The sequence below is a fragment of the Aulonocara stuartgranti genome, assembly GCF_965226115.1.
Source record: "Aulonocara stuartgranti genome assembly, chromosome: 6".
Taxonomy (NCBI): Eukaryota; Metazoa; Chordata; class Actinopteri; order Cichliformes; family Cichlidae; genus Aulonocara; species Aulonocara stuartgranti.
In genome coordinates, this window is record NC_138944.1 from 3,764,194 (window position 1) to 3,777,848 (window position 13,655).

General features: G+C 42.7%; 1 protein-coding gene across 2 annotated transcripts in view; it reads left to right on the top strand.

Annotated features, from left to right (window-relative positions):
* The window catches only part of LOC309709134 (protein AF-17-like), a 33,378-nt gene that overhangs the window by 3,316 nt on the left and 16,407 nt on the right, over positions 1 to 13,655 (top strand). For both annotated transcript variants that reach the window (XM_082537597.1, XM_082537596.1), the window contains exons 5-9: positions 6,615 to 6,718; positions 7,925 to 8,018; positions 8,313 to 8,423; positions 11,901 to 11,990; positions 12,079 to 12,226. In XM_082537597.1, coding sequence (XP_082393723.1) covers positions 6,615 to 6,718; positions 7,925 to 8,018; positions 8,313 to 8,423; positions 11,901 to 11,990; positions 12,079 to 12,226 — 547 coding nt within the window. The remainder of the gene's footprint in view (positions 1 to 6,614; positions 6,719 to 7,924; positions 8,019 to 8,312; positions 8,424 to 11,900; positions 11,991 to 12,078; positions 12,227 to 13,655) is intronic.

The following is a 13,655-nucleotide window of genomic DNA, read 5'->3' on the forward strand; positions in this document are numbered from 1 at the left end:
CAGCCCCAAAGATAAGCTTCATCAAACAGGAAAGTTTGAAGCCTAATCTGAAAGTAGAACTAAGGGTTTACTTTGGAGTTTATTTATTTGTTTGTTTGTTTGTTTGTTAGTTTGTTTGTGAGGGTGTGTTGTTGTTGTTGTGCTCTTATAAAGTGGTGACATTTCAATCCTTCGGTAAAATCGTTTCCTTGTTCATAACTCAAAAATGGCTGCGAACACATTCAGCACACGGATTTTTACGTTGTTTGTACCTGCAGCTAAACAGGTAACAAAGAACTCTTCACACCATACGACCCCAAACCAAGTGTCCTCCAAAGGAAACAATATATTCGCTCCATTTCTAAAATAATTATTCATCTTTAAGTCCTCTCTGACATCTTTTCCAATGCTTCAGCTCTGGCCACCTCTACTACTTCCACGATGCTAGTCTGGACCAGATGCTTAATCTCTCTGTCATCTCCCACTAAGTCTGTCTCATCGCCTAAAACAAATAGTCTTGGACTGCCTATGAATCCTTAGCATATCTTAATTTCACATAATCTAGTCCAGAACTCTTCAGGTAATAAAACTCGATAATTTTATTACCTGACTTTGAGGCATAGAGTGAATTTCTCCTTCTTATAGTTCACCAGCAGTTCAGTATATCTTTTTATCCAAGTATAAATAAGAATATCTAAGAAGCTAAGAATAACAACAAAGTCTCATCATCCATCCCTTGATCATTTTCATTTTGCTAATAATATTTATATTAACAATCTCTTGTCTCATGTCAGACTTAAATCATCTCCCATGTTCTTCCTGAGATCTGGAAAACCTTCCTGAGCCAAGTTCTTGATCAGCAGAGAATAACACTTCATGACCTTTCCCAGCGTTCAAAACTATCTAAATGCTTAGAAACTGTAGGAGCTTCTGTATTGGGTCTGAACAGCCCTGATAGAAGACGACAGATCCAAGGTTTCCAAAATGGTGTAGAAGACGTCACAGAAAAGGTCATCCGGGGGGGCCACTCCCATTTCTTTCCGATCCTGCCAGTAAAACCGGGTCTTACCAAGCGCAGCTTCAGGTTCAGTCTGAGACTGAAAGGCACATTTAAATATGGGTCCAACTTAAACATCCAAGCCACTTTAATCCAGATTAGATCGAGATGAGCAGTTAATAAGACTGCAGATGACAGTGGGGCTAAAAGATGCTGCTCAGTGAAGGTGGGCTTCTCTCGGGGGAAGCAACTAAAGGGCCAGACGTCATAGTTAAATGCATAACATTAACCTCCTAGGACCTGGCATCCACGTGTGTGGACATCACATTTTGGGTTGTCCAGACCACAATGCTAAATGTTGCTCTACAAAGGCCTGATATCCACTTACGAGGACATTATACTGCCAAAAAAAAAGTGTAAAGTAAAGTGTGCATGTTAGTCCCCATAGGGAAATAGTTCCTCTGCATTTAACCCATTCACCCAGTGAAGCAGTGGGCAGCCACCAGTGCAGCGCCCGGGGAGCAGTGTGTAGGGACGGTACCTTGCTCAGGGGTATCTCAGGGTAGCCGTTGAGTGAAGTCGAACCCCCAACCTTCCGATCATGGGGCAACCACCCTACCTACTGAGCTATTCCTGCCATTGTTCTAACAACATTTAAAACGAATGTCCTCATATGTGGATATGAGGCCCTCGTAGGGCAAAATCAGGTAAAAAGATAATTCTTTGTTTTTACATCCATCAGGTCCCAATCAGCCCAAATAGCAAAGAGAAATTAAAAATGCATGCCATGAAAGAGTTCAGGTCTTAGGAGGTTAATACAAAGCAATCCCAGAGCCCCATCAGCAAGTGTTTGCTGATTTAAAGATTTAAACGAGGTTTTTTTACCTCTGCATATGAAGTAATTTGTAATCCCCAAAGCTCCAATCTAAATTAATGGAGAGAATAACTAATAATTTCCATTGTTACCAGGATCTAAAACCTGTATCACCAGGCAAATTTTAATTAAAACAAACAAACAAAAGTTTGTCAATAACCCAAAATAAGATTTAAAAGGTTTTCTGATACAGTTTGATTTAGGGTCTCCAGCTTCTCATCCGATCACAGAGAAAAATGTAAACACATCCTCTTACCTATGATAACGTGTAAAGCTGCACACCTGCACCGCACCCCTGAAACTGGCACAAGGTGACCCCACAAACCTGCGTTTGATAAACAAACACTTTAAACAGGTAGAAGAAGTCAGCACCAGTAATCAGTAATACTGAAAATCCTCAACAGTAAAATGTATAAATACACAGAAAGCTGCATCCGTGTTTACATATATGAAACGCTGCTAAACAGGTTATGCAACATGTGTCACACGGTGTGTCAGCAGTCATCAAAAACATAGAGAGTACTTTCAGAATGAGCAGTCACACAGAGGGAAAAGAGAAAAAGTGTCATCTCCGTCCTCAGCACCAAGTTCGACGAGTCATGATGCAATGCAGCAGACGACACGTGGGAGACTGCACGACTGCTTTCCTCCTTAACGGGAAAACCAGTTTTGCTTCACATCCCCGTTCTTCTCTCCACCTACACGTCCTGTACTAACCCGGAGCTCAGCGTGGCAAGGTCACGCCTGTTCTCTGGAGGCTGCTGAAAGCCTTTCTGGGAAATGTGGGAGATTTCGAGCTGTAGTAGATGTGGCATGTTTAGTAAACAGCAAAGCACATTTACCATAAGTGCAAAGATTCAAAAATACCCTGAAGTGATTTGTGAAAGTAAAGTTTTTCTGGTTTTCACATCAAAAAGTATTTATTCCTCTTGGAGTTTTGACTGATGATAGAAAAAGAACACGAAAAGCTTCTCATGGTTTGAACTTTTACCAATTAAAAAAATTTGAATAATTAAAAAATATTCTTCAATAAGCTTTAATTCAAGGATTTAAAAAAAAAAATACATTTAATAATTTTAAATAGAAAATGAAAAACGTGTTAGATTGCCGAGCCGCTCTCCTGTTTTCAAAACTGTTACGCAAAGACAAACAGAATGCAGTCGAATCATTTACAGATTTAAAATTTAAAGCCCGGGTTTGAGAGACGACGAGCAGCGACAGCGCCGGATGCTGAGTCACACAGAAAGGTCATTTTGAATGTGAGGCCACCATTTTTAATTCTGACAGCACATTTTCATTTCATTTCATTCATACTTTTGGCATCTAAGTCAACTAAGTACTCCAAGATTATAGCAGAGTAAATATAAAGTGAAAACATAAAAGTTTGTCTTATACTTTTGAAGGCAAAACGTTTCCTCTGCTTATTACAAGCTCGTGAAAGGAGCTTCTTTATCTGATCAGTCTTATTAGCTGACTGTTTCACACATTAAAAAAAGCTTGAAAACATACTTAGAAGTTGTTTTCAGTATTTAGAAGTTAAAAAAGGTAAAAAAGAAACAATCAGGCTGTTACAAAGTAGCAGTTTTATTTATATACAAAGTAGTTGTACCTGTTTAGCTGATATCTGTGCCTGTTTGTCCGCTGATTAGTTAATGAATGGGTTAAATCGCTCTTTGCGGTATGTGAAAGATGTAAACTGTGATTGTGTGCTGATGTCACTCTGCACTGCTGTTTCATGCCTCACAGTTGTTACAGTGTTTCAGTAGTGATACATTAATAGCCCAAACAGTCGTCTGTTGTAGGAGTGTTGTCTCTGTGAACTACAATGTTTGCAGATGACACTGTGACCTGTAATGACTGTAGGGAGCTGTTGGAGGTGTGCAGTGGAGAGGAGAGGAATTAAAGATAGTGTGTGTGACTGAGAGGGGGGCGGGTGTAACGCTGAAGCTGCAAGGTAGTGAAGATGAGTCTAAAAGGGAACAGAAAGTGCAGGGAGGGTGGAGCCTGGTGTCAGTGGTGCTTTTTGACATCTTCATCCTTTGTTGAATGAAGATGGATGTTTAAAGTGTTTTCTTTTTGCATCGTTTTATATTGTTAAATATCTCTTACCACAGAAAGAGTGATGGTAGTTTTGCTTTACTCGGCTCAGGTTTGTTTTCTGTGTTCTTCATGTATAATTAATGAATGCTGCAGATCGGCTGTTAAGATTCAAAGATAAGAGGACGTGTCACACATAGACTCACGCTAGCTTTTGAAATTTTCTGCTAATGATGTTTTTCTTTCTTTTTTACTTTGCACACAAACAGTTTAACCACAGACTAGTTTCAGGCGGGTACAGCTTCAACATGCATCAGCTCTCTGGTAACTTTACTCTCTTATTAGGGCTTCCCGATACTGGCAGAAACCATAATCGGGTCTTTTGGTCCGTATTGAGGATTACAGGAATATTACAGGATTACAGGAAGCCAGTTACTCACTGGCTTTGTGGATTCATTAAAAAGAATAAACTTGCCTTTGAAGTTAAATTATATTTTCAAATGGAAAATTGAGACAAAAGTAAAAGTGAAGGGATCTTTGGCCCTGTGCACCACCACAGTGGTGTATGTGATTAAAGTGCAGACCTTCATCTTCACATTAAGGGCTGTTGCAAATATTTTGCATCATTTTTTACACTTGGATGAAAGTGTGTAATCCGTGGACATCCTTGAGGTATTCTGCTAGGCCTTTACTGCAGCCACCTTCACTTGCTGCTTGCTTGTGGGTCTCTCTGCTTCAGTTTTACCTTCAGTAAATGGAAAGCTGCTCTGCTGGGTTAAGATCAGGTGGCTGACTTGGCCATCAAAGAATGACCCATTTCTTGAGTTGCTTTTGCATTTTGCTTTCTTTGCAAAGTGCTTTCTGAGCAGAGAGTGCAGCCCTGTACGCTTCACGTCTGCTTCTATCAGCAGTCACGTCATTAATAAACACCCGTGACCCGGTTCCACTGGCAGCCGTACGTGCCAGTGTCATAACACTGCCGCCATCGTGTTTGACAGATGATGTGATATGCTTCAGATCATGAGCTGTTTCTCTCTTTCTGAGTTCTTTTCTCCTCCCATCGTTCTGGTACAAGTTCTTCTTGGTTTCATGTGTCCAAAGAATTTTTCCAGAACTGTGCCGGCTCTTTCAGATGTTTCCTGGGAAATTTAATCTGGCCTTCCTGCTCTTGACTTGGTCTGAAGTTTTTCTTGTCCACTTTAGTCTTCTGTGGTCTTTCAGGCTGTTTGGTGTTGCTGAGCTGGCCATTGCATTCCTGTTTTAATAAGAAAGCACCAGATTGTTGCTTTGACCACTCCTAAAGCTTTTGCTACCTCTTAGATAGGTTTATTTTTCAGGGCCTCCTTTACTTGCAGCCACGTTTCGCTGGATCAATGAACAGCTGCAACACTTGTAAATTTGTCATTTGTCCAATTAATTTTGATCCTCTGAAAATTGATGAATGTCAATAAAAATGTATGCAATTCCTCAAGAGCTTATGCAATACTTTTGTTAACTTCCTTGAATTAAAGATGAAAGTCTGAACTTGTATCACATCTTGGTTGTTTGATTGCACAACACTGCAGTTGTTTTCAAAGTTACAAAAACTGTTCAGAAGACATCTGCAGTGTGTGCAGCAGAGCAAGCCTTTCAAAGCAAAGCACATTACAAAGAAATCAATATTTGATTCATGGACTGAGCATCTTACATTGTGCGTCGTTTAGATGCTCTGTGTGTGTGTGTGCATGCCTGCATATAAATGTACATGTGTGAGTGTTTGAGGGCCCGGTTTCATATTACTGTGTCAGCTACAGTAAATTGCATGCAGCCTTCCCCCGTCAGGGCCATTCATTCAGACTTTGCTGCCCGCATTCCTAGACAACGTTACAATGGACACATCTGTACAACTCGAGAAGCCACTCTTCCTTTTACATGCCCGGTGCAGTTATGTCTCCGGCCTTTCATTGCACAGCAGACATCCTCTGAAGGGAAACAGAGAGCTGAGTAGGATATGGAGAGAAGGAGAAAGGGAGAGAAAAAGGTGAAACAGAGAGGGCCGAAGTGAAAAGGTAAAGAGCCTGCTGTTCCTTTGTCCCGCACCTGTTGCTAGGCCTCTTCTACCCCCCACCAGTCGGGCCTGCTCGCTGAGGAAAGCTGAACAAGAAGTACAAAAGCGGCGTGTGTGTTCGTGCATGCGATTGTTTGCTTTTGGAGGCTCGAGTGTGTATGCTTACATGTCTTTTGGAGACGGGCTGATATGAGTCTTTTGTCGTGTCAGCGTATGCTCCGTGGCACCCTGAAGTTCGTTAGAAACCACCTCACTTTGGTGCAAAGAAAAAGATTAACGGGAGGCTGAAAACTCCAAGCGTAGCGTCTGTTTCGAAGCAGATTCAGAGCAGTTTGCAGGCCGATCTGTGTCAACTTTCTTTACAACATCCCCAAACATCTGGTCAACAGTTTCTCTGTAGAAGCTGTGCTCTGTTTGAAAACCTCATCTGTTGTCTTGACAAGAAAAACTTCCTAATCATCTGCACTGCAGCTGCAGCTGGACTCGAGTCGAGGAGTGTTTCATCTCTGCTGCGCCGCAATCACAATAGTTCATTTTAATGGCCGTCAGACGGGACGGCTTGCTTTGCTTGTGCGACAGATGGAAAAGCAATCCGGCACCTGTTGTTGATAATAATAATGATGACTGATGTGTTTGAGTCCCTGCATCTCCTGTACTCTCCGTTTGTGCTCTTTCAACAGACTTGTTATATCTGCGAGGACCACGGGAGGGAGAGCAAGGCCGCCTGCGGCGCGTGCATGACCTGCAACAGACAGGGCTGCAGACAAGCGTTCCACGTCACCTGGTCAGTGTTAAATTGTGTGTGTGTGTGTGTGTGTGTGTGTGTGTGTGTGTGTGTGTGTGTGTGTGCGTGTGCGTGTGTGTGCGCCTATGTGAAAGTGTGGGGACATCAACATGAATGAACAGTGTGTGAGGACCGAGTGTGATAAGAAGCAGTTCAAGGGCAAAAACTTTTATTAAGGGTTATTTTTAGTTAGCCGACTGTTACCGTTAACCATGTTTAAACCTGGAAAAGAAACAACCTGAAAAAACTATGACGAAGTTTAAAAAAGAAATCATAAAAAACAGCACTGTGTTATTTTCAATACGACCTAAAACTATCAGGTGAGACCATAAAGTCATCAGTAAAGTCTTTATTGAAGTCACAGATCAGGCGATCCACCGAGTAATCTCTTCATAGATTTTGCACCACTGGACTCTTTTTTTGCAGGCTGAAGGGTCGCCCCCTGCTGCCCGTTAGAAAGAATGCAAGTTTAGGGCACATCTCCACTGGTGGCACTTTTTTTTGCTCAGCATATGATTAATATTGTGGGCAGGACTGTGCTGGTTGGCAAACACCAAGGAGGTCCTAGCCTTTTTGGGCACTCAAGCTTCTTTCCACAGTCCAGAGAGATGCATATTAGCTGGTGACGCTAAATTGGCCATAGGAATGACGTGAGTGTGAATGGTCGTCTGTCTGCGTTAGCAACCCGTTCGCAGGGACCCCGCCTCACACCCTAACTTGGATATCATGAATGGTGATTACTTTGTGTGCTAATCGAAGCAGGTTAACGTTTGTCTTGTTTCCTGTGTCATATCATTTTTGAAAATAAGGCCAAGAATAGAAAAGAAATTCCGTCTCCAATTGCCAAGATTGAATACGTGCTCATATGTTATGTGTATTTGGCTACAGCCTTAGTTTACTCACACAGACATTCTGGGCTACAGTTGGTTTTTCTTCATTTACAGTCTTTTACCTTTCATGCTGCTCATCTTGCTTTTTGCCTTTATTTTGTTTCCTACTACAAGAGAAAGATGATTTATTTAGAAGTAAATCCCGAGACACTGACAGGCTCAGATTTTAATGTGACATTCGATCAATCTGGCGACGATCGGTGACTGAAGCTCTCAGGTGACTCGGCCAGGTGTTGCCGTCTCAGTCCGTGCACGTGTGCTAACTTGGCTCTCGTGTTTCATCTCCTTTCCGACCCTCCGACACCCTGCGCTGTAGTGCTCAGATGGCTGGTCTGCTGTGTGAGGAGGAAGGACCAGAAGCTGATAACGTGAAGTATTGTGGCTACTGCAAGCATCACTACAACAAAATGGTAAAGAACACAATGACATTGTACCCCAGAAAAGCCTTTCTTACTGCACTGCACAGTTAACAGCTAACATGATTGATAAGGGCTTCTGTGCCCGGCTGTTTTTTTCCTCTAACTCAGCTCAAGGCAGCTAAATGATTCTTGGAATACGCCCAACCAAAATAAATAATTCAGGAGATAAACCTCCTGTTAAGTCATTGGAAGTGCTTGTAGAGAACCTTTTAAATGTCAAACTGTTGCTTTGAAATTAGCAGCTGTTAACTTTTTGTTTGCTGTTCCTTCTTTTGGACTTTACAGCAGAAGAAGTTGCGTTCTAGTGAAAATACAAGTAGCTCCTTCAGTCATTCCAGGGGGCGCTCCAGCTCTCCGTCACAGGAAAAACAGCACCACCACCACAGACAGAGGAAGGTAAGCACAGCTGTGGTCAGATCAGAAGGCAGTCTCCAGAGCTGAAAACTACCAAAAGCTGCAGTTCCTCTAATGTCCACTTGAGGCTGTTAAAAAAGGGACTCAGTCAGATGTAAGGCAAGGCAAGGCAAGTTTATTTGTATAGCACAATTCAACAACAAGGTGATTCAAAGTGCTTTACAGAGACATTAGAAACAAGAACAAATAAAAAGCATGATTTAAAATTGAATAAAACAAGCAAATAAACTAACTAACTAACTAACTAACTAAACAAACAAACAACAGTATATAAAATCAAAACAGATAAAATCAGAACAGTAGATAAAATCAGTAGTTAAATGTAAGTTTTGAAATTTAAGCTTAAAGTGTGGATTTGGTGCTTTATTCAAATGCAGCTGAGAACAGGTGAGTCTTCAACCTGGATTTAAATAAACTGAGTGTTTCAGCTGATCTGAGGCTTTCTGGGATTTTGTTCCAGATATAAGGAGCATAAAAGCTGAATGCAGCTTCTCCGTGTCTGGTTCTGACTCTGGGAACTGATAAAAGACCGGATCCAGATGACCTGAGGGATCTGGAAGGTTCATACTGGGTCAGGAGGTCATTGATGTATTTTGGTCCTAAACCATTCAGAGCTTTATAGGCCAGCATCAGAACTTTAAAGTCTATCCTCTGACGGACAGGCAGCCAGTGTAAGGACCTCAGAGCTGGACTGATGTGGTCCACTTTTTTGGTCTTAGTGAGGACTCGAGCAGCAGAGTTCTGAATGAGCTGTAGTTGTCTGACTGATTTTTTAGGTAGACCTGTAAAGATGCTGTTACAGTAATCAAGCCTACTAAAGATGAATGCATGGACTAGTTTTTCCAGGTCCTGTTGAGACATCAGATCTTTTATCCTTGATATATTCTTGAGGTGATAGTAAGCTGACTTTGTTATTGTCTTAATGTGTTTTTCTAAGTTTAGGTCTGCATCCGTCACTACACCCAAATTTCTCGCCTGGTTTGTGGTTTTTAGATCTATAGATTGAAGTTCTCTGGTGACCTGTAATCGTTTTTCTTTGGCGCCAAAGACTATTACCTCAGTTTTGTTTTTGTTTAGCTGGAGAAAATTGTGGCACAACCAGTCAGGCGCCATGTAGGCGCTGGCTGCAAGCTAGGCCTCACCTCAGCTAACTAGAGCCGCTAACTAGACACCTGCTGACTATTTTTGTTCTGTTGGCATCGTTTGGTCGATGGCTGCCCTTCCCCGAGCTTACGTCACCCAGATGTTCCTTCCTGTTGAAAGGGCGTTTTTCCTCCCCACTATTGCCAAGTGCTTGCTCATAGGGGGTCATCTATTGCTGTGGTATTCCCTGTATTACTATAGGGTCTTTTTACAATATGAAGTGACTTTAGGTGACATGTTGTTGTGATTGTGATTAGAAAGAAATCATTTTGGAGCATTTTATTGAATTATCAGACAAATAATAAGGTTTTACTGTTTGGAACTGGGAAATGCTAGGATTTAATAATTTTGTAGCACTAATTAACAGGATTAACAGGATGTATTTGCGCAGTTTGTGTCTGCAGCTTGCTAATATTAGTGGATAACTGTACACTACAAAACCAAAAGTAAGAGTTAAAAATAGACTTTGTCTATTCATCGTCAGATTAATAAGACCAGCCAGTCTGATCCAGACCAGCTTGGCCCACAGACTCTTTTATTTTGAAACGATTGAATAACAGCAGAATTGGCAAAGAAGAAAAGGATGAATTTTAATGCATTTTCTTCCTGATAAAATCATCAAATAAGCAGAGAGCTAATTTAGATTTTATTGCATGGGCGTGAGCAAGCTGAGCTACACTGTGTAAGCACGCCTCACACAGACATACACCAGACACACCAGTTGTCCTACGCTTTCAACCTCACAGCTTCCATCTGTTGGCTCCTGGGGAACGTTCAGTCATCACTCCCGATTTCCGGGTGTCATCATTTCAGGCAGTGATAAGCTCGACCCCTTGACGTCAAACTCTAATCTGAATACAAACTATGAGCTCAGAGAGATACCTGGAGGTACAGCCTGGCTAAACAAAAGCTAACGCATTTAGGCGTACCCTGCCTCTGGTCATAAAGACATAAAAAAACCATTTTATAAAATACATATCATGAAATAACATCATGATCTCTCTGCGCCATTACATCCTCTCAGCCTCAAACACTTGAAATCAAATAGGCCGGCATTCATGTAACACTTCTCTCGTCGTTTTGACCACTTAAAGCTCTCCACACTGCACGCCACATTTACCTCCTCCACACACATTCATACAGCGCTTTATTCTGTGCACTCGAATAAACAATTAACCTAACGTGCACTTCTCAGATGGGCCGAGTTAATTCTGTGAAGGTGCGGTGCTCACGTGCACGTGACCCCATCACACGCATGCAAAACTAAGCAGACAGGTGCACCTTCAAAGCCCCTGCAAGCTAACAGACTAGCTAGCAGAGAATTCAGCAGACAGGAAAGATAGTGCTGACGGCACACGGTTCCAGCTGAGCAGCTCTTTGTCAAGTGTAAAAAGAGACCCGCATATTTTTTCGCCACCAGACAATTCCGGTCTTCAAAGAATGTCATCGTTGTTATCGTTTTGATGTTCTGGCAGAGATATGGCTCCACAGTCAGGGAGCGGACGCTTCACGCAGTTGTTGAACTGAAAAAGAGATGAAGAAGAAAAGCGTGTTTCTTCCAGTCAAATCTCAGCTGAGCTGTAAAAGCAGGTTTTGTTGCAGAAAGCTCGGTTTTATGGCAACCTTGGACTGGTTAGATATATGATCTAGTGTCGCGTAGATGTTGGCGGCAGCTGGCGGATTCAGGCTGTTAAAAGTTGGCTGTGCGGTTGTCTTGTTGCTATGAACAGAATTTTGCAGGAATACACTTGTTTGCACTTTTTCGGTTGTAGGTTTTAGACTGACACAGTAGCGCGTGTGAGACGGCTGTGTGAAGCATATATTTTCAGTCAACGTCTGGCGCTACATGATGCCATTTTCAGTATAACCCACTGTGAAACTGAATCTAACACCCTGCTTTTAAGCCAGTAGCAGATAGAAGAGACCAGTATTTCTTATCATTTAGCTAGTGGCACTGAGTCATACTGATCGCAGGCTCGCTTGTAATCATTGATTTTAGTCTGATATGATAAAAAAGGCTGTGTGGGATATTCTGATATAAAAAAATAAATCAGTAGTTTTTGCTGTGACAGAAAGCCAGACGCTTTTATTCAGAATAATCTTCATCAAATGCAGTTACAGTGATGCACAAACGGATTTGACTGTGCTGTTAGCGTATCCCTGCAGACATTGTTGTTGAAGCTGGTTGACTGTAGCAAATGTGATTCGCTTATATTCCACTCGCTGCGTTTGTGTAATGTGCCAGTGTTGACTCTGCAGCCTTGATTCTAGGCTCAAGCTTGTGTATTTGTATGTGTGTGTTGTTGTTTTTTTCAGAGTCATAAAGACAAGATTCGGCAAAAGGAGCGCCACAAAAAGTCGAGCGACAACCTGAGCTCCGCTGTGACATCCAGCGGCATAGAAAAGGTATCTGAGGACACCACACAGTGATTGAGAGACGCCGCGATGTCTCAGTCAGTGCTTTAATGGTTTTGACCCGTCTGTGTTGGGACAGATTTCCTCAAGTCACCACAGCAGCAAGGACGGCGAGGGAAAGTCCAAGAAGCTGAGCTCGCACGGTCACAGTCATCGGAGCAAGAAGACCGGAAGCACCGGCAAGAGCTGCTCCTCATCGTCCTGCTCCTCCAGTCCATTCAACACAGGTACCACATGAAGGGTCAGCGCTCGATTTCTTCTCGAGTTCAGATGTGATCGATGCCCATGCAGCCCGGTACATCGACAGCACAGTTTGAATTATTTGTATACACTAGCCGAATGATATTTTATAATTACAGTATCATTTGTAGTAAAAGTTTGAGTGTGCCCCACGTCGTCTTCCTGCCTGCTCTACATCGTCCCCGGCAAATACAGACCAACAAACGTAAAGCAAATAGAGTTTTAGTTTGATCTTCATCCAGCCGTGCTGTGGTTCTGTAGGACGAACAGAGCGGCTGGGAACTTGTGGATGAGGTGGAGTTATGCAGGACTTCTGCTGGCTGCCTCTGTGGGAGGAGAGGCTGCTGCTCCACAGTGGGGCAAAAAAGTATTTAGTCAGCCACCGATTGTGCAAGTTCCCCCACCTAAAATGATGACAGAGGTCAGTAATTTGCACCAGAGGTACACTTCAACTGTGAGAGACAGAATGTGAAAAAAAAATCCATGAATCCACATGGTAGGATTTGTAAAGAATTTATTGGTAAATCAGGGTGGAAAATAAGTATTTGGTCAATAACAAAAATACAACTCAATACTTTGTAACATAACCTTTGTTGGCAATAACAGAGGTCAAAGGTTTACTATAGGTCTTTACCAGGTTTGCACACACAGTAGCTGGTATTTTGGCCCATTCCTCCATGCAGATCTTCTCGAGAGCAGTGATGTTTTGGGGCTGTCGCCGAGCAACACGGACTTTCAACTCCCGCCACAGATTTTCTATGGGGTTGAGGTCTGGAGACTGGCTAGGCCACTCCAGGACTTTCAAATGCTTCTTACGGAGCCACTCCTTTGTTGCCCGGGCGGTGTGTTTTGGATCATTGTCATGTTGGAAGACCCAGCCTCGTTTCATCTTCAAAGTTCTCACTGATGGAAGGAGGTTTTGGCTCAAAATCTCACGATACATGGCCCCATTCATTCTGTCCTTAACACGGATCAGTCGTCCTGTCCCCTTGGCAGAAAAACAGCCCCATAGCATGATGTTTCCACCCCCATGCTTCACAGTAGGTATGGTGTTCTTGGGATGCAACTCAGTATTCTTCTTCCTCCAAACACGACGAGTTGAGTTTATACCAAAAAGTTCTACTTTGGTTTCATCTGACCACATGACATTCTCCCAATCCTCTGCTGTATCATCCATGTGCTCTCTGGCAAACTTCAGACGGGCCTGGACATGCACTGGCTTCAGCAGCGGAACACGTCTGGCACTGCGGGATTTGATTCCCTGCCGTTGTAGTGTGTTACTGATGGTGACCTTTGTTACTTTGGTCCCAGCTCTCTGCAGGTCATTCACCAGGTCCCCCCGTGTGGTTCTGGGATCTTTGCTCACCGTTCTCATGATCATTTTGACCCCACGGGATGAGATCTTGCGTGGAGCCC